The 21,927-nt window shown below is 47.6% G+C and overlaps 1 protein-coding gene across 4 annotated transcripts in view; it reads left to right on the forward strand.

Moving 5' to 3' along the window:
- CDH4 (cadherin 4) overlaps positions 1-21,927 on the forward strand; it is a 455,155-nt gene that overhangs the window by 401,161 nt on the left and 32,067 nt on the right. For all 4 annotated transcript variants that reach the window (XM_074604741.1, XM_074604743.1, XM_074604744.1 and 1 more), the window contains one exon: positions 4,967-5,104. In XM_074604741.1, coding sequence (XP_074460842.1) covers positions 4,967-5,104 — 138 coding nt within the window. The remainder of the gene's footprint in view (positions 1-4,966; positions 5,105-21,927) is intronic.

Below are 21,927 nucleotides of genomic sequence, written 5' to 3' on the forward strand. Positions count from 1 at the left end.
GGGATTTAAGGCGGTGTCGTTCGTGTATCTGGATGGGGACAGCCACTTGCAATAGCTGTAACTCCGTTTGGGGCACCTCCTCCTTTGTGTGCGCCGGTGGAACGGGCGGGTGCGGGGATAGCCACCGGTGTTAAGGCTTAAACCATTTTCACACAAACATATTGTGGTATTTGCCTGAAAGGGGTTTTATTCTTTTTCTTCCTAAAAAGTTGTTAGTACACGGAGAATGCTGAGATCTGACTTCTGCTCTAGCTCAATTTGTCATAATTTCTACCTAGACCAAAAGGGTTGTATCCCTAATTTAATACTTTCTTTGGAACATTTTTGCTCCCCAGGCCCTATATGAGATTGCTGCAGCATCTCGCTCGTTTAGCAGTGAAGGACCTACTAATTTCCAGCCTAAATTTATTCATGGCCAGTTTGTACCCGTTTGTTCTTGTGTCAACATTGTCCTTTAGTTTAAATTGCTCTTTTGCCTTCCTCGTGTTTATCCTCCCGATGTATTTATAGACGGCAATCATGTCTGCTATCAGCCTTCGTTTTGCCAGGCAAAACAAGCCAAGTTCTTCCAGGCTCTTCTCCGGTGATGGGCTCTTCACTGCCGGCACCTGGTGGGATCCGGGTTGCTCAGCAGTGACTATGAGGGGCCTGGATGGCGCACAGCATCCCGATGAGCCCGCGGGGCCTGGCACCAGGCCTTCGTCCTGCCGTATCTGCAGCGCCAACGCGGCACACGATGCCTTTGCCCACAGCGTTTGTGTCTTCCTCAGGGGGCTGGTGGGACATGGTGCCAGTCCTCCTTGCTCATGTCCAGTAAACCAGCTTCCAGAAAAGTTTTGCGATTGGTCCCTTGCTGCATTAGCTTGTATTTCGTGCTGTTAAATCACATCGTGGTTTTGTTGTTTAATTCTCAGGTTACCCTTCTTTCAAGCTGTTACTCCTTTCTGTACGAGGCACTGCCGCGTTTGTAGCCAAGCCCGTGCTCAACTTCCCATTAACTTCCTTCAACTAATTCCCATCTTCTGGAATTTAGCTGGTGCATTTCTTTATGTCACTGTATCAGATGATTGACAGAAGAGCAGACAGATTAGATCTGCCACAGTTCCTTTAATTATTCTTTCCTTCATAATTTTTCCCTTCAAAAGCCCATCTTGGTTTTTAGGTCAGACTAAAAGCTCTGCATTTATCAAGATGAGGGGTATTTTCCTTGGCTTAAGCAGAAGCAGCGCGTCGACTTTCCTCTAGCATGAAGATCTGTTAGATTTGTTAAAAATACTGGCTGCTGGACCTCCCAGGGGCCTCACTGGGGCTGGGTTTTCAGGCTGGACCCCCTGGGGGCAGAGGCTCATTTCGTTAGTTCCACAGCATCTCCGTCAGGGCAGACATAGGGTAACTCTTTCATTTCTCTGGGTTAGGACCTTTTTGTGTTACCTCTATGCTGTAGTTTCTGCCCCATGCTTTTTAAAATGTCGTTTTTGTTAAGAAAGAGTCTATGAGAATTATTCTGTATGATGAAGATGCCATCAAGAAAATGTCTCTTGTGCTTGGGGGCATGGAGCTGCGTTTTTGGTTTTTTTTTTTCTTTTTTTAATAACTGTAACAATAATAATAATATTAGGACAACAAACTAAGATGCCCCTGGAGATGTTGTGACGAATTGGAAGGACACGTTGAAATTAAAATTGATTGAGTGGTTCAATAAAATCAGCTTAATGCACAAAAGCAAAAAGGTTAGCTACAGAAAAACAAAAAATCAGTAATTTGTTATCTGCTGGGGCCAATCTTACTGAGAATTGAATTAGTTATAAACTAAAACTGGGTACTTGAAAGCACCACCCTTGTATGCCCGCGCTGGGGCCTTCCCGATGGAACTGGATGTGGATGGTAACCCGGTGCCTGAAGGTTTGACGAACCCCAGACTCCTTCCATTTCCATGGGTTTGCCTTTTTTGAGACTTTGCGTGCCAGCCGCGGCCATTCTCCGTGGCAGATTGCACTTTTGCTCTGAATGCAACAGTTAAGTCTTCAGCTGCTGGAAATCAGCACGACTTTGGTGTTGGCTCTGAAGTTTCCCCACAGCTCGCCCCTCGCCGCTGCCTCCGGTGTCCCGACGTACAGCCCCCGTCCCAAACGGGTCCATTCCCGAATGATCCTGCCTGACCATTCCATCCATCCGAGATCTGCTCTAATTCCTTGCACTGCTCGCTGGGCTCGGGCGCTCCGCCGCGCTGCTTTGCCTTCCTTCCCCTCTTCCCATCCTTATGCCCCGGCTCTCGGTGGCTGGTATGATTGTACGTTACTAAATTCTGGGCATTTTTCATTTTTGGCTTTGTATTATCTGATTGATACAATCTTTCTCTTAAATTTCTTTAATTTAGTGTTCTGAATTTGTGCGGGGTTTTTTATTAACACTGTGCTACGGTGCTCTGAAAGGCACTTTGTTAAATAAAAAAAAACTTTATTGTGAAGCTGAGATTAATAAGACAGGGTCTGTGATCACCCACACACACAGAGGCATATGTCATGAGAGTATTTATAATTTAATAAGCAGTGAAATTGTGAAGTTAAGAAAACTTTCAAATGAAACTTTCTAGTCCCTTACCCCCTCTTGTATGCGAAGAGCCGTGTTTCCAGGGGAAGCTTTAGTTAAGAAGTGCGCGAAGCGAGCCGGAGCGGAGCAGGCGGGGTGGGAGCCTTGCAGGCTGGGTCCCACGATGGGTAAGTGCGGCGCAGGCGGAGCGTGACCCTCCCCAAGGTCTGCAGCTCGCTCTCGCAGTCCAGACTCAAGCCCGCCTGAGGGTGCCGGGGGTTCCGGAGCTGTGGTTGCCCGGGCGGGGGCTGCCTTTGCCTGGGAGCTGCTGGGGGGGTCAGTCTGCAAACACGGGAGGGTGGAAAACAGCCGAGGTGGAAGAGCAGCCCCCCGGCCAATGGAGACTTTTCATCGCCCTCTCGGCTGATACTGAAGGAAGGAACGTTTTTTTTCCTGCCGGCGCTCCCAAGGGTCTTGCAGTACCGCGGGGTGGCTACGCCATCGAGTCGGAAACGCTGTGAATTCCCTGTCTCCATCGCACTGCGGCGAGGAGCGTGAGGGGTGGCCTTGCCATCTAGGGCACTACTGAACTGCGGTCTCTCGTGTGACCCTCTGTCCTGCTTTGCTGGTTTCTGTGGAATCTGATTGCCACTATTTTTTTAAATACCTTCCCCTCCTTCTGTGATTTAAACCTGATTTGGCTCGCCAGCATTCGGCCTGTTAGGGAGTACTTCTGTCAGCCTCCCAAGTTGTCTATAAGAGAGAATAAGGAAGGAAAAGCTAAATGTGAAATCAAAATTACATTCACTAATAAGGACACTTCAGCCTTACAGTTACGCAGTGCTTTACAGCTGGAGTAATGAACGGCAACTTCTTTGCATGAGGAAAAACAAGGGCTAACAATAGTTTCTCCCTCATGTTTTATTATACAAGGCAGCAAGAGATAATGAAAGTGCATTTCCATAATATATTCCAGTTGCAAGGTGCTGATGGATCCTCGTGTGTGATTTCTTGACAATTTAGCAGGTTAATATCTGTCAATTAAAAGACCTGGAATCAAGATAAAGCTAAAATTCAGATCTCTGTTATTCTAGCAACTCAGAAGAATTAGGAGTTAAGCCAGGTACAGCTCTTTGAGAATGTTTATGTAGGAACAGAGAGACCTAATTGACCTAATTCTTGCCCTTTGAAATTCCAGAGGGCATTTGACACTTTGCACACACTGGCATCGGCGGGGGAGCGGAGCTGCCCTGGAGGATCTCAGCCCTGTTCCGAGCGCAGGGCGATGCCCGTGGCTTGGCCCAAGCTTCTGCTGCCGAACCTGGTGCCTCCCCTTGGGTGTCGCACCCTTCGGGCTCTCTGATGGCACCATCGCAGCCGCTTGCCCTCGTGTCCCGGTTTGTGTCTGTAATTACACCTGAAACCTTAACGAATGGACACCCGTGATTGGCTTTGCCCCGAGTCCCACCCATTTGGGCTGGATCCCTCCCTGGCTCTCAGCGCATCGCTCTGCCCGTGTTGCAGGAGAGGAGCTTCGCTTTCTTATCTGCCTGCAACGTGCTCCGTGAACCCCGAGCGCAACACGCGTAGGCATCCATAGTAAATTCCACAGATCCAAATGAAAATTTAGTGTTGAGGCCAGTTTTAAAGCTCCGGAGGCTTTTCTCAGTGCGGGCAGATATTCCGAAGTGAAGAGACATCCCAGGGAGAAGTACATACATCCAGCATCAGGCGCCCCTCCTGTTTTATTCAGGTTTATTTTCCAGTTGCACTGACATACAGCGTCTTCTAGAAGACCTTCTAATGAGTGATTTTTATGGCTGGCTCTGTAAGGCTTTTTCTTTGAGAGCCCCATTGGTTGGGGTGCTCAGGAATTTAAAGCAGTTCTACTAGGCTTCAGTTTATTGCGTTGAATATTTTTTTTTTTCATACTGGACTTAAATTCTCCTTATTTACCAAGACTGTTTTAAGGATTGAAGCATGGAGAGTATTTTAAGTATCAAAACACTTTGTGGGCATCGGGCTGTGTGAGCAGAACGAGCTGGAGGGCGGCCAGGGAACGTTGCTGTCAATTTGGGGGTTATAATGTTCTTAGTGATGTTTTCAGTGAAAACACATTAGCAAAATTTCTACTGGCTTTCAGAAGACAGAAACTAATGTTGCCGAAAATCCTTTAAGATGAACGAAAATGTCTGTTTCAACCAAGGAATTTTGCCCATAAGATTTTTATTTTCCCATAAAACAGGTGATATCCACTAATCTATGTAAAAATCCCTTCCAAAATGTGGTAGAAAATTTTATCTGTCTTTTTTACTAACATGTTGAATCCAATTAACTTCTTAGTCGTCTTAAAGATTGCACTTGTATACGGAAAATAAACGAAGTCATTTTACAGGACGCATCTTTGTTTCTCATCTTTCCTTTTCTTTTTTTCCAGAAAGTTCAGCAGTACATCGTCATTGTTCAAGCCACCGATATGGAAGGAAATCTTAACTATGGTCTCTCCAACACGGCGACGGCGATCATTACGGTGACAGATGTGAATGACAACCCGCCCGAATTCACCACCAGCACTGTGAGTGTCGATACATCAGCACAGCGGTGCGGGGACGCGCGGCCTGGCAGAAATTCAGGGTGTTTATAGCCATCGTCCCTCTCAGCTGGTCTGGCAGACGGGAAGAACGTGACAGATAGCCATAGAACAAAGACTTTTGGGGGGAAAACAAGAGGAAAAAAGGAAAAGAATAATGATTCGTGAAGTAGCAAAACTATTTGGCGACCAATTTCACTGAGGTGCTAAAGGAGCTGAAATAAGGTGGCAAACAGAGTCTGTCTGATTGCAGCGGAGAGGGTGCAGTGGTTCCACAGCAATTGGCTGTAGAGATATCAGAGTTGTTATTACTTATGAGTGAAATCCTGAGCACTAAGAGAGATTTGGGGCTTAGTAGCTTGGATATGATTTCGAGGAAGCAGTAAATACTCTAAATGGTAACAGGTATCCGGTAAAATTTGTTTTTACTGATAGCTCTACCAGATGTATTTGTGTGTGCTGTCAGTAAACGTGTAGACATTTTTCAGTACATCTGGCTTTAATCAGTTAAAAGATTGTTCTTATATTAGTACAGTATTTCTCTATTCTGTTCTCATGTGCTCCCAGTTGCTGTTACTGGGGGACAAGGGAAAAAAAAATAAAGAAATTGCAAATGGCAAATTCTTAGAGCTGGTTAAGGTAAAAATGAAGAGATGGAAGGTGAAACGATGTGGTCTGGTTGCTTCCAACCTTCACAATCCATAGACACAGAGCATCAGAAATATGCTTGGTAATTGTAGAAACCACAGAGCAGTACAGAGGTCCATGTGCTAATCAGTGAGAAATCATTGCGGATCCACCGCTTTTATTCCTATGACGGTCAACAAGGAGCAGTAAATGATCTGTCTTAAACTGATACCAAATCTTTAAAAATACAGAAAGTCACACTGCGCTTTGCTCAAGACACTGAACATCCTTTGAAGAATGTTTGTATTATTTATTTTATTCTGAATTTTCATTCCATCCTAAGAGATATGCAAATACTTAGTCACATAGTGCTGAAGTTTCCCTTAGTTATACCCTTACGCACTACAAACACGTAGCAGAACTCAAGAAGTCATGCAGAGCCCAGTTCATGCCACCGTGGACCCCGATCGGCTCCATGGCTGCTGTGGGGTCCGGGTCCTTCCTTCCCATCGGGAGCCAGGCTCATGGGTGGGGTGTGCTCGGATGCTGAGCAGTGCCAGCATTTTCTGATGAAGTGAGTTGGGCCTGGATTCTCAGGGAAAGGCAGGCACTAAATCCCTCCTGCATCAAAGATGAGCACCCAACACTATTTTAGATCTGGGCCCGCGTTGCTGCTGGGCAAGGACAGGGTGGGTGTAGCAGCAGCACGCGTGCTTCGTGTCCGCCCGAGTGAACACGCCGAGCTCTGTACGGCAAAGTCGTCGTTAAATACCTCCTGCAGTAGGATATGTGCGGTTGTGAAGAGCCCCAGAAGTCTGATAAAAGTCTTGGGCCATCTGGTCCTTTCTCCTGCCAGCATGGGCTGGTTGTCAGGAAGGTTTTCCAGCGGCGTGTCCTACGGAGTTGTGCGTCTCCCGGGCCGTGGGACTTTGACCACAGCGGTGCCTGTGCCCCAGCTGGCTAGTGCTTGCCGGGGGGACCTTGTTCTGCCGGGTAAAGGCTACTTTAACCTTCGCTGGCGTGAAAAAGGAATGACATCTAGTGGCCACGCCATTTAAGCGCAGGTACTTCCCGATGACCCAGGTTGGCTGGTCCTTGTCCCGGGATGGGCCGTGGCAGTCACACCCCCCATCAGTGCCTTCGGGGGGGCAGCATCCCTCCAGATGTGGGGTGTTTTAATGTCTTTCCAAAACACTTTCCAAAGCTGAAGCTGATGGAAGGTGAGATAACGGAAATTTGCTTTCAGGTGAATTCTGAGTATTTAATGTCTCACTGTGTGTTAAACCTAGAAGGAATAAAAGCCATCAAGAGAATTACCCATAAGATTGTGTTAAATGGATTAGAAAATTCTGCTTTTCCTCTAAGCAGGGTTGATCTGTACCATTATTTCTCTAATTTCAATCAGTGAATAAGGAGTTTTGCAGGGGCCAAAGGGCTTTGCACAGTAGCACATGGGACTTTATAAAGATTTGAAAACCAAGGGTGCTTTACAACAATATTTTCTGATTCCATGGAAACAAGTATCTTTGATATACTTCTAGGTATAGGCAGGATGAATTTCACATGAGTATGAAAGGACAATATGTCATTCCCCTGACTGGCAGAGAGAACACCATTGTGCGGATCAGCCTCTTTAAACCTGAGCTGAATCTCCTTCCTGTCCTCAAATAGGCTGATCTGCATTTTAACACTTCCAAAAAACAGAAAGAACTCTTTCCAGGAAATCTACAGCTCCTCAGAGGGTAGGAAAGCCCATGGTCTCTTTTAAGACCGGGGACTGCTTGGACAGATACAGTGTATTTTTTATTTAAAGTACTTCTGTATTGAGATGCTCTTGTAAAAACAAAATAGGCTGAATAACTGAAATTGTGGTTTGCTCTTGGAGAGCTGCCAGATGAAAGGAACTGAGGCAACTGTATTCAGCATAGACACATACAAAGGCCCACCCTATAGCGCTCCTAAATTACCTGTCATTCAGCCAGGGTGGTTTTAGACTTAATCGTTTCTGGATAAGAGTGTAGCTCAGGAGGGCACTGCACCATGCTGGTGTCACAGCTCATGTATTCAGCAGCGGGAATTAATGTTACTGTGTAAAACTTAACAACAGGACGGGAGAGAAGAAAACAGCTGCTGCGATGGTCAAGAAAGTCAGGTCACGTCCGTGGTCAGGCTGGGGGGTGAAGAGGCTGCGTGCAGGGACCGTGTGAAGGTTCAGACACGGGCACACAGGAGCCCAAATCCCATGTCCGGAGGGGCGGCTGCCCTGCCGAGGCGCGGGGGGACGGACAGCCGAGGCACCAGGTGGGCTGGGATCAAAACACAGCGCTGGGAGAGAAGTGGAAAAAGAGCAGTAAAAAATCACATGGAAGATCTTTAAATGTACAAATTGAAGACACTCTGATAAAACTCCAAAATGATTGCTTGCTTACGGGAAAGTGGATCAATGTGGTTTTCGTACCCTTGAGCACATTGCCTGAGAGTGGGTGAAATCCTGCACAATAGCAGGGGAAGAAGTAGCCCCACCTTCTCCTACAAAGGATTCTGAAATTATATGGAGGGGAAAAAATCACAGTCTTTCGACGAAATAATTTTAAACTAAAGTCTGCTGTGAACTGTAAGTCCAGTCTCCATCAGCAAGAGTCATGACTAGTTCCGATAGTCAACGACCAGGACTACCTGCACCAAACGGCGAGGCGCTGGGGCACAGCGATGGCGAGGTGACCTCCTCTAATCCTTTCCGGCTCTGATGTTGTGATGGTGAACATTTTCTTGATCTGCGATGTGATCTGGCCGTGCTGGGAAGCCTCAGAGAGCAGCTAACAGCGAGGCAATGTCTCATGAGAGTCTGCCCCGGCGTGGGAAGCAATCAGATCCACGCCAGAAGAGTGGAGCATCCTGCGAGATGCTGTAAACATCATAAGCAGCTATTTTGGGCAATTTTAATGATTCAGTGCAGGACCGTGACCCAGGGAAAGCTCGTCTGGCTGGCTAAGGGACTTCATCCCGCTCTTTGTGTTGTGTTCTTCATGTGACATTGTTGCTTGCAAAAATAAATGGAGAGGGGCAATTCTCCTGACTGCTGAAGAGCCGAGGTAGGAGCTCTGGGCGAGCGGAGGACGCGTTGTCCCCATGCCGTGCCTGACCAGCCCGTGCCCGCGGGCTCTGCACCAGATGCCTCAGAAAAGGGTGGGTTAATCCCCTGTGCCCAAGTTTTTGCACGGTCCTTTGGGAGTGATTAACTGTGCTAGTTCATTTTTGTGGCATTTTTGGTAGGTTTTGCACCTGCCAAATCATCAGCTGGTGTAAAATAGTGACATTTTAACAGGACTGTGTTACAAGGGCTTTGTAGTAAGTGTTAGTGGGAAACGGGCTCCATAACAGTTACAAGATAAAGGAACTGGTATCAGTGTGCCCTCCCTTATCCGGAGTCTCTGTTACTCATAACAGGGTCGTGTCCTCTCACATGTCTTCATTATGTGCAAACTCCTCAGCCTCCCTTCAAATATTTATCTCCTGTGTGCAGGCGAGTTGCGTATTTGCCGTATTAATATAGATCTGTAGCTGCCCCCCTGGCCAGATGCTCACCTCAGATAGGGGGGGCTGCTCTCAAATTAGTGTGGCTGTTTCAGAGATTAAAAGCCAGCTGAGACAGAACAATGCCGGAGAGGCTCAGGTGAGATTTTATGCAAGGTGAAGGCATCTTCTTTGCTCACGGAAGGAATGCCTTTACTTCCAGTGAAATCTAACTCCTATCAGACAGGATGCCCTTTCCAGTCTGACCCGTGATACCGCTAATAGCCAGCCAAGGGTTTCCACTTTATCTAAGGAAATGCATAATCAGAGGGGAGGAGACGTTAAAGAAATCCGTGCCTACACTTGACTCATACAAAGTCTATTTTTATCATATTCAATCAGGAACAATCAGGCGCAGAGAGGAGACGCAGATGAATTTGCATGATCAGACTTCTGTGTCTTAAATGTTAATTAAAAGTTATTTTAAATTTGCCTACTGTGCAGAACTTGTTTTTATAGTAGCCCGTGCAAGGGAAATATTATTTCGCAGGGCTGAAGTGCTTGTGATTAGTTGAGCTTGTGGATTCTTGGGAAAACCTGCCTGGCAATCAACCTCTTCTTTAAAAAAAAAGGAAAATATGGAAGAAAGGAAAAAAAGAAACTGGGCTATTCAAGTTCTTTAAGCTCCTGAGCCTTAGGAGGTCTTATTTAAAGCTACTTTAAAATTTGCCCTTTGGCACTGCTTTGAGAATCTCCTCTTCTGAGGCTGAATCCAGTGGAGGGTGTTTTAAAGAGGCAGCTCTAGGACTGCGTCCCCTTCCCCGCCGTGCTGCCGCATCTCGGCGCTGGTTCCCAGTAAGAAGAGCTGGAAGGGTTTGGGACTGGCCCTCGCCAGCCTGGCCAGAGCTGGCTCTGAACCTAGAGCAGGAGAGCGGGTAGGGAGTACCAGCACACAGAGGTGCTCGTGTTCCAGCGGAAGGGGCTGCGTCGCTGGGTAAGGTCAATCCAGTTGCAAAGTGGATTTGGCTAATCAGTGGAGGAGCAAGTACTTGTTGCAAGTATGTTGGAAAAAGCAGTTCTTGCCAGTTTTTAACTGGGCTGTGTAATTAATAGTCTTGGCTCGGACTGGTCTCTGGCTGCTGCAGCAGTGCTGCGTCAGGACCCCGGCTGTGGCTGGACAGACCCAGTGCGCAGCGAGATGTCAACTGACGTCATCTTACCTGGACCTGAGCAAAGCTGTTGACACTGTCCCACATGACATCCTGGTCTCCAGGCTGATAAAATATGGCTTTGATGGACTGACAATTCAGTGGGTAAAGACCTGGCTTGACGGCCGCACCCAAAGAGTGGCTGACAATGGGTCCATGTCCAAGTGGAGGCCAGTGACAAGTGGAGTCCCTCAAGGATCAGTACTGGGACCAGTCTTGTTTAACATCTTCGCCAGTGACATGGACAGTGGCATAGAGTGCACCCTCAGCAAGTTTGCCGACAACACCAAGCTGTGTGGGGCAGCTGACACGCTGGAGGGAAGAGATGCCAACCTCATGAAGTTCAACAAGGCCAAGTGCAAGGTCCTCCATCTGGGTCGGGGCAATCCCTAGCACCGATATAGGCTGGGCAGTGACTGGCTTGAGAGCAGCCCTGAAGAAAAGGACTTGGGGGTGCTGGTGGACGAGAGGCTCAACATGAGCCTCAACAGAAAGCCAATTGTATCCTGGGCTGCATCAGGAGAAGTGTGGCCAGCAGGTTGAGGGAGGTGATTCTCCCCCTCTACTCCACTCTCGTGAGACCCCACCTGGAGTACTGCGTCCAGTTCTGGAGCCCCTACTACAAGAGAGAGATGGATGTGCTGGAGCGTATCCAGAGAAGGGCCCCGAGGATGATCAGAGGGCTGGAGCACCTCTCCTATGAGGACAGACTGAGAGAGTTGGGGTTGTTCGGTCTGGAGAAAAGGCGGCTCTGAGGAGACCTTATAGTGGCCTACCAATATCTTAAGGGGGCCTACAAGAAAGCTGGGGAGGAACTTTTTGGGATGTTGGGTAATGGTAGAACTAGAGGGAATGGACTAAAACTAGAGATGGGTCGATTCAGACTGGACGTTAGGAAGAAGTTCTTCACCATGAGGGTGGTGAGACACTGGCACAGGTTGCCCAGAGAGGTGGTGGAAGCCCCATCCCTGGAAGTTTTTAAGGCCAGGCTGGATGGGGCTCTGAGCAACCTGATCTAGTGGGAGGTGTCCCTGCCCATGGCAGGGGGGTTGGAACTGGATGATCTTTAAGGTCCCTTCCAACCCAAACCATTCTGTGATTCTATGTGAGCGAGGAGCTCGGCGCTTCATGAGCAGAACGACATGGAGAGAGACCCACGTTAAAAGGGCTTTTTCTGTTTGGCACTGCACTGCCAGAAGTGTCTGAGCTCTGTCCGTGCAGGTATTCTGGCTCACAGGAGTTTGGTGGGAAATGCTGATGAGCCCCCTCTGAGAAGGCTTAGACTTTCAAAAGCGAAGCAGGCGCTGGTGCAGCACTGCCGTGCTAGCGTGGGCCTGTACCATAAGTACTTCCTTCTCCCGTTTCGGTGTTTCCTTCCCACTTTCTCTCCCGTCTGCATCCTGATACACCAGTGCACATCATTTTGTGGTGCTAAACCAGCCGGGCTCCTCCAGACCCTTTTTTTCCGTTTCCCTGGTTATCCTGCTAACCCTGCTGGGCACCCGGCTCCGCTCGGATTTCTCTTTTCACCAGATGTGTATCTATTAATCCAGATGAGATTTTTCGGTGTCTTGAACGAGAGCACTAATATTTCCTAGGATCAAATGTGCCATGGCATCATGGTCCCTTAGTCCTTCTGCTCTCTGAACTTGCCAAAATTCTGGAAAAGCAAACAAACATAAGCCCAAATTTTATTCCTTGTTCTGTGTGCATTTGTTCTCATGTTAATGCTGTTTGAGGACAAAATACAGCTGCGCATCAACCAGTGCAAGAGCAGCACTGTGCAGAGCTGCAGAAGTAGCTGTGAAAATGTGACTTTTTTGCAAGTGGCAAAGCTTGGGGCGAATGCTTCACCGGGTCTCCACCCCCCGAGATGAATCCTGCTGAGCTCTGGTTTTAACTGTGTGTTCAGGACTAGCAAAGTAGCAAAGGAAACGCTGAGCTTTTCCTTTAGGCTGAAAGTTACTGACTTCCAAATGAGGTAAAAGATGCAAAGGTGTAAATAGGTCTAGTTTGGGGAAACAATATTAAACGGTGGTAGGAACCACATCAGAAACCAAGCCAGCCTGCCGGCGGTCTGGGGTTTCCTAAGCACATGTACGGCCAGATGTATCTGGAAGCATTCGGTACCTGTGAGCGTGGTGAGAATTCCCCTTTACGTGTGTGCTCGTGTTTTACAAGTTAATCTCGTGCTGTGAAGGGAGAGCCCGGCAGGAACGGCATCCCAGTGGGATTTCCCATGGACAGAGAAACGGACCAGGGTGCCTACCAAGGGCTGTCCTAAAAAGAGGTCTTACCACAGCTCATCCAGGGAAAACCAGTGGCAGTGGGTGGCTGACTGTCTCCCAGGGCCTGGGCGCGTGTCCAGATCTGGAAAAGATGAAGGGCTTAAATCTTGAGCCCCGCGTACCCCATTTCCCAGCGTACGGACTAAAGCTGTGTGTGTAGCTGCCCATTCAGGTCTGACAGTCCCCATCGGTACACCTGTGCCATTCAGAAAGTCTACAGTGACGTTTGAATATAGCTTAGCCTGAATGCTACGGTATTTTAAAATAACCCAAATTATGCCTGTGGCATAATGTAGAGGCAGTTGTCAGAAGTGGCAGAAATCAAGGTGAACAGCACAGGTCAGAGCTGGCAGGGGAAAGATCTAACGGCATAGTGAGAAAATTTACAGGACTGCGTTGTTTTACAGCTAAAAACAAACCCAGGAGTTCTGTGCAGTCCTGCAGACAGGATTTATCGTTAAAAATCAATTGTGCTTTCATGGAAGATCCCAGGGGACTCTGTTCGCTTGCAATTTTCCAATCAAAACAAAGCTCAGCCGAACTACGCGGTAAAGCTTGGGCTGTTGTAGAGCTGTCATCATCTAACTGAAATAAATTATTATATTCAAGTGAATCAAATATACCCGATAGCCTTCGGGTGCGTGAACATCTACCTAATTCTGTGTGTGTTTCAGTTAAATATATAGTTGGCAAAGTCTAAAAACTACAAATCAGTTCAGTTTTCCTAAGTAAGAATTCAGTGTTTGTACACAGAAATGGGCTCTCCGCCTCTCATTACGTTGCAGGTCCTGATGAAAGCCTTTGTCGCGAGCGGTGAATTAGACTAAGGACGTCTGTTGGGTCAAGGGGTAGCAGTAACACAGGGAGAGAGAACAAGCAGAAACAATATTGTTTCTTCCCATCCTGTCTCAGCCTTGCCCAGGACTCACCACACTTAACGCCGGGGGCTTTGCCGCTGCAGAGCCACGGGTCAGCCCTGGTTAGGGAAGTATTTATGTCCTGTAGGAATTCTTTACCTCTTGACCCGCCTTTTGAATCAAAACTCACCTCTGGATGTGGATCCCGACCTAAATGCAAAGCCCATGCAGCAGAGCCTAGCAGACGGGATGCCTGCCCAGCTGTGACGGGGATGAGGACGGCGGGATCCCCAGCGCGGGGTGCAGATGGGTGTCAGCTCTGCCAGGTGCAGCGTCCCCGCGTGCCTGCGCGCCCTCGCACTGCGGTGCCACGGAAAAGGAGACACGCTCCATGCTCTCTTGTGGATACTCAACTCCTGCTCTTTGTTTTACCACCTCTTTCATCTAAAATGAAAGATACTTCTCACTTCGTGAGAAAGCAATAATTCCCCGTGTCTTAATGAAAAGAGCATCAGTCCCCTCTGTGATTTCTGTGAAGTCTTTGCAGCAGTGCAGCATGTGGCAGAGAGGATGAAATACCTCCGAGACCCCTTAGTGTAGTCTGCAGGATGGGTAGATAGATAGATAAGAAGATGTGTATGTAGGAATTCACAAATACAGGTATGCATATAGCTAGATTCAAAGCATAGATAGACACTGATATAAGGCAAACAGTCATCTATAAAATAAATTGTTGTTTATGGGAATTACTCCGTTACAATTGTGTGGGTATATGTGCATTGATATAAAAAAAAAATGTGGTCTCCTTGATAGAAGTCTCTTACTAATAGATCCCATTAATCAAAACCTAAGCTTACAGTAGCTTTTGTTTTGTTTATTTCCTTTCAGTACATTCATTTTCAAATTATCACTAAATTAATCGTGTACAGTGCTTTAAACCGAGTGCCGTGTGGTGAAACGGTTCTGGTTCCTCTCCTTTACGCTGAGCGTCAGTTATTAAGGTGCGGTTCAAGGCTCTGTTTAGCCTGATTCTGTCCTGAACCTAATTGGAATCAGCCGGATTCTTCCTTGTAAATGGGTCAGTCATGCAGAAAAAACATCAAATGTAATCTTGAGATTGCAAAAAAAAAAAAAAGGAGAGAAAAAGAAAAAAGAAGATAATTTTATTTCTCTTCATTGATACCTGCCTGGTGGTTAAAAGAAGGATTAAAATGAGGTCATTAAACTTTCCTTGGAGACAAAACCCAGACCTCGGTGGTAATATGATTAATCAAATATAAAAGTGAAGCTACCCTGAATGAATAACTCATTTTTATAAAATATCTAATTACTGAAATGTCGTCTGCTGCAGAAAAAGAAGGGGGGGAAATTAATTGCAATAACAATTCAAGAAGATAAAGTTTTTCTGAATTAGGTCTACACAAGAAGCTAAATTGAGTTGATTAAGTAATTTTGGTTTCAGGAACACCCTTGATGGAAGTTAGTAGTAATGAATTTTTCAGACCTCAGAGTTTAAAATTGCCAAAGACCAGTGATTTAAAAAAATGGGAACAATAGTTTCATTACAGATTTCAATTTTCTGTCACAGAAAAAAAAAAAAGAGGGGGAATATAAAAAAATAGTCTCTCTCAAATCTGACACATGTACTGCTTGGTGTAAAGTCAAGAGTAGCGTAAGCTGCTCTCTCGATGCAGGAGGGCGCAATCTCGGGCAATTAGAGCTGAGGCACCGCAGGGGTGGTAGCGCCCGCAGTCCTGCTCGTGCCCCCTTTGGCAGCACAGAGCCCAGCCGTCCCCCTTCGCCCCGCGCTGCCAGCGGGAGCCGACCTTCGGGGGTTGAGCGGCGCGGGCGTATCCATCAGCAGCATCGCAGCGACATGTAATAAAAAGGCGACTGAGGGGGGATCTTATCAACGCTTATAAATACCTAAAGGGTGGGTGTCAGGAGGATGGGGCCAGGCTCTTCTCCGTGGTGCCCGGGGACAGGACAAGGGGTAACGGGCACAAACTTGACCATGGGAAGTTCCATCCCAACACGAGGAGGAACTTCTTTGCTGTGAGGGTGGCAGAGCCCTGGCACAGGCTGCCCAGAGAGGTGGGGGAGTCTCCGTCTCTGGAGACATCCCAACCCCGCCTGGACGCGTTCCTGTGCCACCTGCTCTGGGTGACCCTGCTCTGGCAGGGGGTTGGCCTGGGTGATCTCCAGAGGGCCCTTCCCACTCCGGCCATTCTGTGATTTGTTTCCATGTTTGGTTTTCTAGCCTGCGGTTTGGCTGGTGTGTGCGGTCGGGTCAGTGTTGTCGCAGCACAGGTGGTACCTGGACACTGGCGAGGCCAGTGCGGTGCGACAGCACCTCTCGGCTATCGCTGTGGTCAGCCATTTGTTGTGAGCCTCTTCATTTGCAACCCCTGGCAGTGCTGTATCCCCCGGTGTGACATCTCATTTAGCAGGGACTTCTCTCCTCCTCCCCTGTTGGATGTGTGTGGGATCTGGGGGGAGAGGCTGTAGGCCACCTCCCCACCCCCTGCCTCCCGGCGTGGTGTGGAGGAGTCACCCACTGAGAAAAAGGCGCCAGAGCAGTCTGAGGAGCAAGGTGTGACACAGGCGGGGGTGACACAGCCAGCTATCGCTGACAAAACCTCCATAGTCAAAGGAAACCCCTACAGAGAACCCCCCTCCCTGCTGTGCAATGTGCTGTGACGGAAATCACCCTGGTCTCCACCACCTGAGACGCGTGCGTGGATTAGACACCATTCCCATAATCTCTGGTGTGTCAATCAAGCTAAAATTTCAAGGAGAAATCAGACATTAATGCTCCCGTATCTCTCATATCTACCCACACCAGCATTTATTTTCTCCAATTTATCTGTCTGTGGCATTTCTCTCAAATTTGAATGATTTTTTTCTAAATTACGTGCCTCTTTCTGCTTTTGGATACACATTAAATATCCAAATTCTCCTCGTGAGCCCAGGTCTGGCATCGGAGGGCACAGCTCGGTTGCCCGCATGTGGACACGGGGCGTCCCCGGTGAGGCGGGACGTCCGCACAGCCCTGGCAGATACGTCCCACGTCTGCCAGACGTCCCGGCAAACACCCACTGGCATTTGGATTCGCTCATTACCTCAAAAGTACACAGTGGCTCAGGCGCTGATGTGAGGCTGAGAAATTTAAACATATTTTGTAACTGCGTTATTGCAAGGCACTGAAATAAATCCCCTTCTGAAGTTGCCTAACTTCCTTGGGTCGGCAGCTTTTTAATTCTTCAATATTCTGTTGCCTCAAAAACAGTTACTTCCAAGGGATGTCATCTTAAGAGGATATATATCTGGAATTTCATTAAGCACATTTCACTTATGAAATCCTTGGTGACATACTGGGGGGAAAAAAAAAAAGGAGATTTAGCAAAGGATTTGGTAGTGCTGTGAGTTTTCTCTTATCAAATATTTCTAACTGTCCAGGATGTCTTTAACACTCCCCGGTTGTAGAAGAAAGGGTCAGGGCACAGAAAACAGCCTGAGTTAAAATCAGAGAGGAAAGGTTGAAAGGTTTCACGTCGGTTTTTTGAGCATGGTGGAGTTTTTTTCAAACTCTTCAGCTTAGTGCAATTGCGTGTTTTAACTGCCAGAAAAAAACAGAGAAGAAATAATAAGGGTTTCCTTTCTAAATTTACATGTATATAGTGACTCCCTCTTTTCTTTGGCCAAACATCCTCCCATTTCTCAGTGCGTTGCTCTTCTCTGCTACACGCGCTTTGGCTTCCGTATGGTAACCAAAGTCCAGCTCCCTCGTTTTCAGCGAGAATCCTCTTCCTCCTGGTGAGTCCGATGAATTACGCGGCATTTCATTTAGCCTTTGTTCTGTGCTCTGAATTCCTGTAGGCGGGCGGGCGTTCTTCCGTGGCGTGGGGTTTCAGGGGCTCCGTGGGAGGGTGAGCTGGGACGCGCGGGTTTCCTCCGCTCGCTCCGGGTCCGCAAACGGAGGGGCTCCTCAGCAGCCCCCGCAGCCGGAGACACGTCCCCATCCTGGGTCCTTCCCCAGGGCGCCCCGGCACAGGGAGCGGGGGGACACAGTGAGTGCCAACCCTCACCCCACCACATTTGATACAGCAGGAAGGGCATAAAAAATTGGCCATTGTGGCACCGCCTCAGGAAATCACATCTTTAAACCACGGTAGCAGCGCAGGAATAAAACACATGCTTCAGCGCCGTTCTCCTGCAAGGACGCTCTGTCCGGTCCACGGCCCTGTTTGTGTCCAGACCCTGTGGGTTTTACAGTGCCTGATTGCGGTGGTCAAATCTAGTCATTAAAAAAAAATCCCCCTGTGTGCTAATTCTGAGACTAATCTGGAAACAACAGAGATTTCCATTTCCGTGCGGAGGAGGTTTGAGCTGGAGTCAGCACGCGGGTCGGCTGAGCCCTGCGACACAGGAAACTTGTTAAAAAAATCTCAATACCAGGATTATAGTGTACATAAAAAAATCCTGTTTCGGTGCTTTTAAAATTCTCCCTTTCCCAAATATCCGTCTGCAGATCCCAAAGGCACATGAGCAGCTTTTATATGCCTTAAAATCTGAAAAAATTAAATTAAAAACTCGTTATGAGGAGTGGGCAGTTAATAAGAAAATCCTAAACCAGACTTATCAGCTTAAGGTCCTTCTTTATGAAACTTTATTACAGGTGCCTGAATTGAAACATCCCCTTCTGTAGACATTTCAGCAAGAAGTGCAGAGCCAGACCGGCCGAGTACGCTGGGCTCGCTTAGGAGCTGCGCTGTCACACAATTTGTGTCAGCTTTGCATGTAAATGAGGAAAAACATGTTTTCAAAGTTTTGGTCAGAACAGCGCTGGTTTTTGCTGCTTTGCAGTTTGAAGGAGGAGGAAGGAATTCGAGGCTTGACATGCCCGCGTATGAACGAATGTCATCCTCTCTTAAGGAAGATGGTTATTTCAAGGCGTAAGGGCAAGCGAGGGAGAGTGAGGTCTCCTCTGGCCACGCTGGGTGGTGCCTGGGATGCTGGCACCGCTTTGGCAATTTGAGGTCAACTTTGGCAATTTGAGGTCAATGTGTCCAAACCGCTGTTGGCCTTTGAGACGGTGCAGCTTCACAACTGGTTGTTCTTCTGACCCGTTTTCCCCCGCCGTACCGGCCTGTTCGGGCCCCTCGGTTGAAGCCCCACTGGGGGGGTGCTGGTGCCCCGGCGCATCCCAGCGCCCAGGTCTCTGCCAGCATCGCCGACCGGGAGCTTCTCCATCCCCGGCTCAGCGGGGATCACGGGGCTGCACGGCAGCACACTAGTGAGATCGATAGACTAATGCAGGCTGCCCTAGCAGATTTATCAAGTAGCAGATGAATTAATGATGGTCTCAGGATCCTGCCCAACCCAGGCAGCGGAGACGGTTCTGCAGCTGCCTTCGGAGACACGGGCAGGTCACCGAGCCTTTGGTGCTGCAGCTGAAGGGAAGCATTGGGCTGTCAGCCACCATAAGGCAGTGATGTATCTGTGCAAAAATGTTTTATTATACAAATGTATGTATACAAATTATTTTTTTCTTAAGAATGAGGCTTTGTAGGCAGTTCCAGCTGTTTTAAAATCCGTGCCTCTATTTAAAAGATAGCATTACTAATTATACCTGACAATCAGATAGTCTGCAGAAAGGTATCAGCTACCTTTCCCTGCTGTTCATTCTGGAGGCAAGAAACAAAGCTATGTTAGACAAGAGAGCAAATGAAACGTTCAAAGGATTCTTGTCTAAAACTGGAAAATAAAAGGCTGCTCTATCAGATCAGAATTTTAACATATACTGTTTCCACTGGCTCCCGAGATAAAATCTTTTATTGTTGAGTATAACCCTTGTTAAAGGTCACTGTTGCGAAGGCTACATCATTTAGACGAGATGAGATCCCATTTTGGATAAATTCACAATTTTTCTTCCTAACAAGGAGATAGTATCAGGATTTGAATGTACAAGAGTGCCAGGTTACAGATTAAAGGCTTTTGTGTTCTGGAAACCACACTATGCCAGATTTCATGAGTTTCAGTGAGACGTGCAAGTCCCCAAAGTCAAGTAGGTTGATTAAAGTGGTTCTTTATAGCCTTTGAAATACAGATAAAGTACAACTTTCCTACACGGGGTTAATGTAGAATTTTCTTCCTTGACAAGGCTATATGCCTTTCCAAGGACATAATTTTAATCTCTTTTTAAACCTTTCATATTGACGTTGTAAAAAGCTCCTTTGTGTTGTAATGCATTCTTATAAAATATCTAAATTTCTATGCAAACTTCGAACCTCGTTTCATAAGATATGTTTATCTGGAAATGGTTATCTTGCAGCAGAATACTGTCTTGTGTCATCATTTCTGTGGCATCTTTTCATACTGTCACAAGAATGTAACATCTGATAATGAAAAAAAATTAGTGCTCATTGTCAGACGTGCAAACTTCTTTTTTTTTTTTAATATCCTTTTACTTTTACGTGCTCTTTTCTCTGAACTCCTGGCAAGTACTCGAAGAGTCTTCGAACCAAGCTGAAACCTGCACGTTCCTTCCTCACACCAGAGAGTTGAAATGTGAGGGTTTTCTCCTGCTGCTTCTGAAGGAAAGGGTGTTGCTTTCTTTTCCTGTGTTCAGCTTTGTCTTCATATTCAAAGAGTAAATTTGTCATTTAATCCAAAACTAGTCATAACTTGAGCACCAGTAAAGACAAAGCGTAGAGCCAGCAGCTGTCGTCAGCCACAGAAAGACGATGGAGGTTGTCTACACCCCGCCGCAAGATCAGCTGCAGAAGTGTCAAAGTTCAGGGCTTGCTCTTCTTTTTCAAACTCAGCCATCAGAAGTGAAACCAACACGTTGAGACCGCGCTGGACATCGCTCGTCGTTCCTTGTAGGAACTCCCAATAAGCAAGCGGGTGGTCTGGCTCCACCACACCATGCGTGGAGCTGTGAGAGCTCCTTCGCAGGCAGGTGAGGCATTTTAATAGCACAAACCACTGAAGACAAAGGCAGAACTTCCAAAGCATCCTGTAAAAGTTGGTGCTAATTGCCATGCACTTCCCTCCGCTGGGCTGGGCAAGGCTGACTCCTGCCCGACCGCGAGGAGCCGGTGCTGCAGCCTGAGCAATTAATTTCTGCATGAGCACAGTGACAGCTGGGCCTCGTACCAGCCGAGCAGAACCGCGAGCTGGCACGAGTGCGTTGGGCTGTGTAGATAACGGTTTGGGAAGCATTTGCCACATGGCATATAACCAGTCTGAGCTATGATATGCATAAGTGGATGGACTGTGGAGCAGATCCAAGTGAAGGTGAAGTGGAGCAGGGACACTGCAGTGCGGGGGATGTTGGGGACATCAGCCTGAAAACCCAACGGCAGGAGGTTTCCGTAGGGGTTGCTGGCTGGTGAATGCAGAGCAGGGGGGCCGTGGACTGCCTTAAAAAAAAAATGAGAGGACATCGGTACCTAGAGGGTGGTCATCATTCAAGAACACACCAGAGTGAGTAGCTCTTTAATAAGACGTGATTAAGAAATGAGCGTCTCACGATCTGCTTTGCACGCAAAATATGGTTGGCTTCATGGAGATTTTGTGGGGATCCGAGTGAGGTTGTGGTCTGTGCTGCACAGCAGCAGCGCTGGAGCGAGAGTCTGGAGGTCACTGTTTGACGGCCGCAGAACCTGATGGCCAAGTTTGTCCCATGCGGCACAGAGAGGTAGGAGAACTTGCAGACCTAGTACAGTCATCCGTACAGCGAACGATATTGGAAATTAAAGGTCAGAGAATTGATAGTAAGGCTTAAGAAAACAGCAATTAGGCTGCTAGGAAGAAAAGCTAAATTACCGGTAGTAGGAGTAGGGGGAAAAAAAAAAAGAGGATTATTGATCTAAATATCAAGTTGGCAGATACATAGAGTACAATCTAGAGGTTTTTTACACCTCTGGGCTTATTCAACCCTCACAATAAAAAATGCAGGCCTATAAAGATGGAATAAGAAGCAATCAATTAGGATGGCATTTGCTTGTTTCCGCGCTGCAGCTGGGCAGGCACATCACAATTAAAGATTTATTAGGAGATTTTCATCTTTTCTTTTTTTTTTTTTCCATTTTACACAGATTGCTGCAACCAGACCGCGGTTGTTTATTAATTTGCCTGCTATTCAAGCGTCTCTGTTAAATATCGTGTGGAAAAGGTAAACAGTTGGCTCTCGTGCCGGCGCTGGGTTGGGAGCGCGCCCTGGCCGCGCAGGAGCGGTGGGTCGGTGTGCTGGGCTCCCAGCTGCACGTTGCCCGTGCCCAGAGCTTGCTGCGAACGGGGTGGCCCGG

Source organism: Larus michahellis, chromosome 12, assembly GCF_964199755.1.
Source record: "Larus michahellis chromosome 12, bLarMic1.1, whole genome shotgun sequence".
Classification (NCBI taxonomy): domain Eukaryota; kingdom Metazoa; phylum Chordata; class Aves; order Charadriiformes; family Laridae; genus Larus; species Larus michahellis.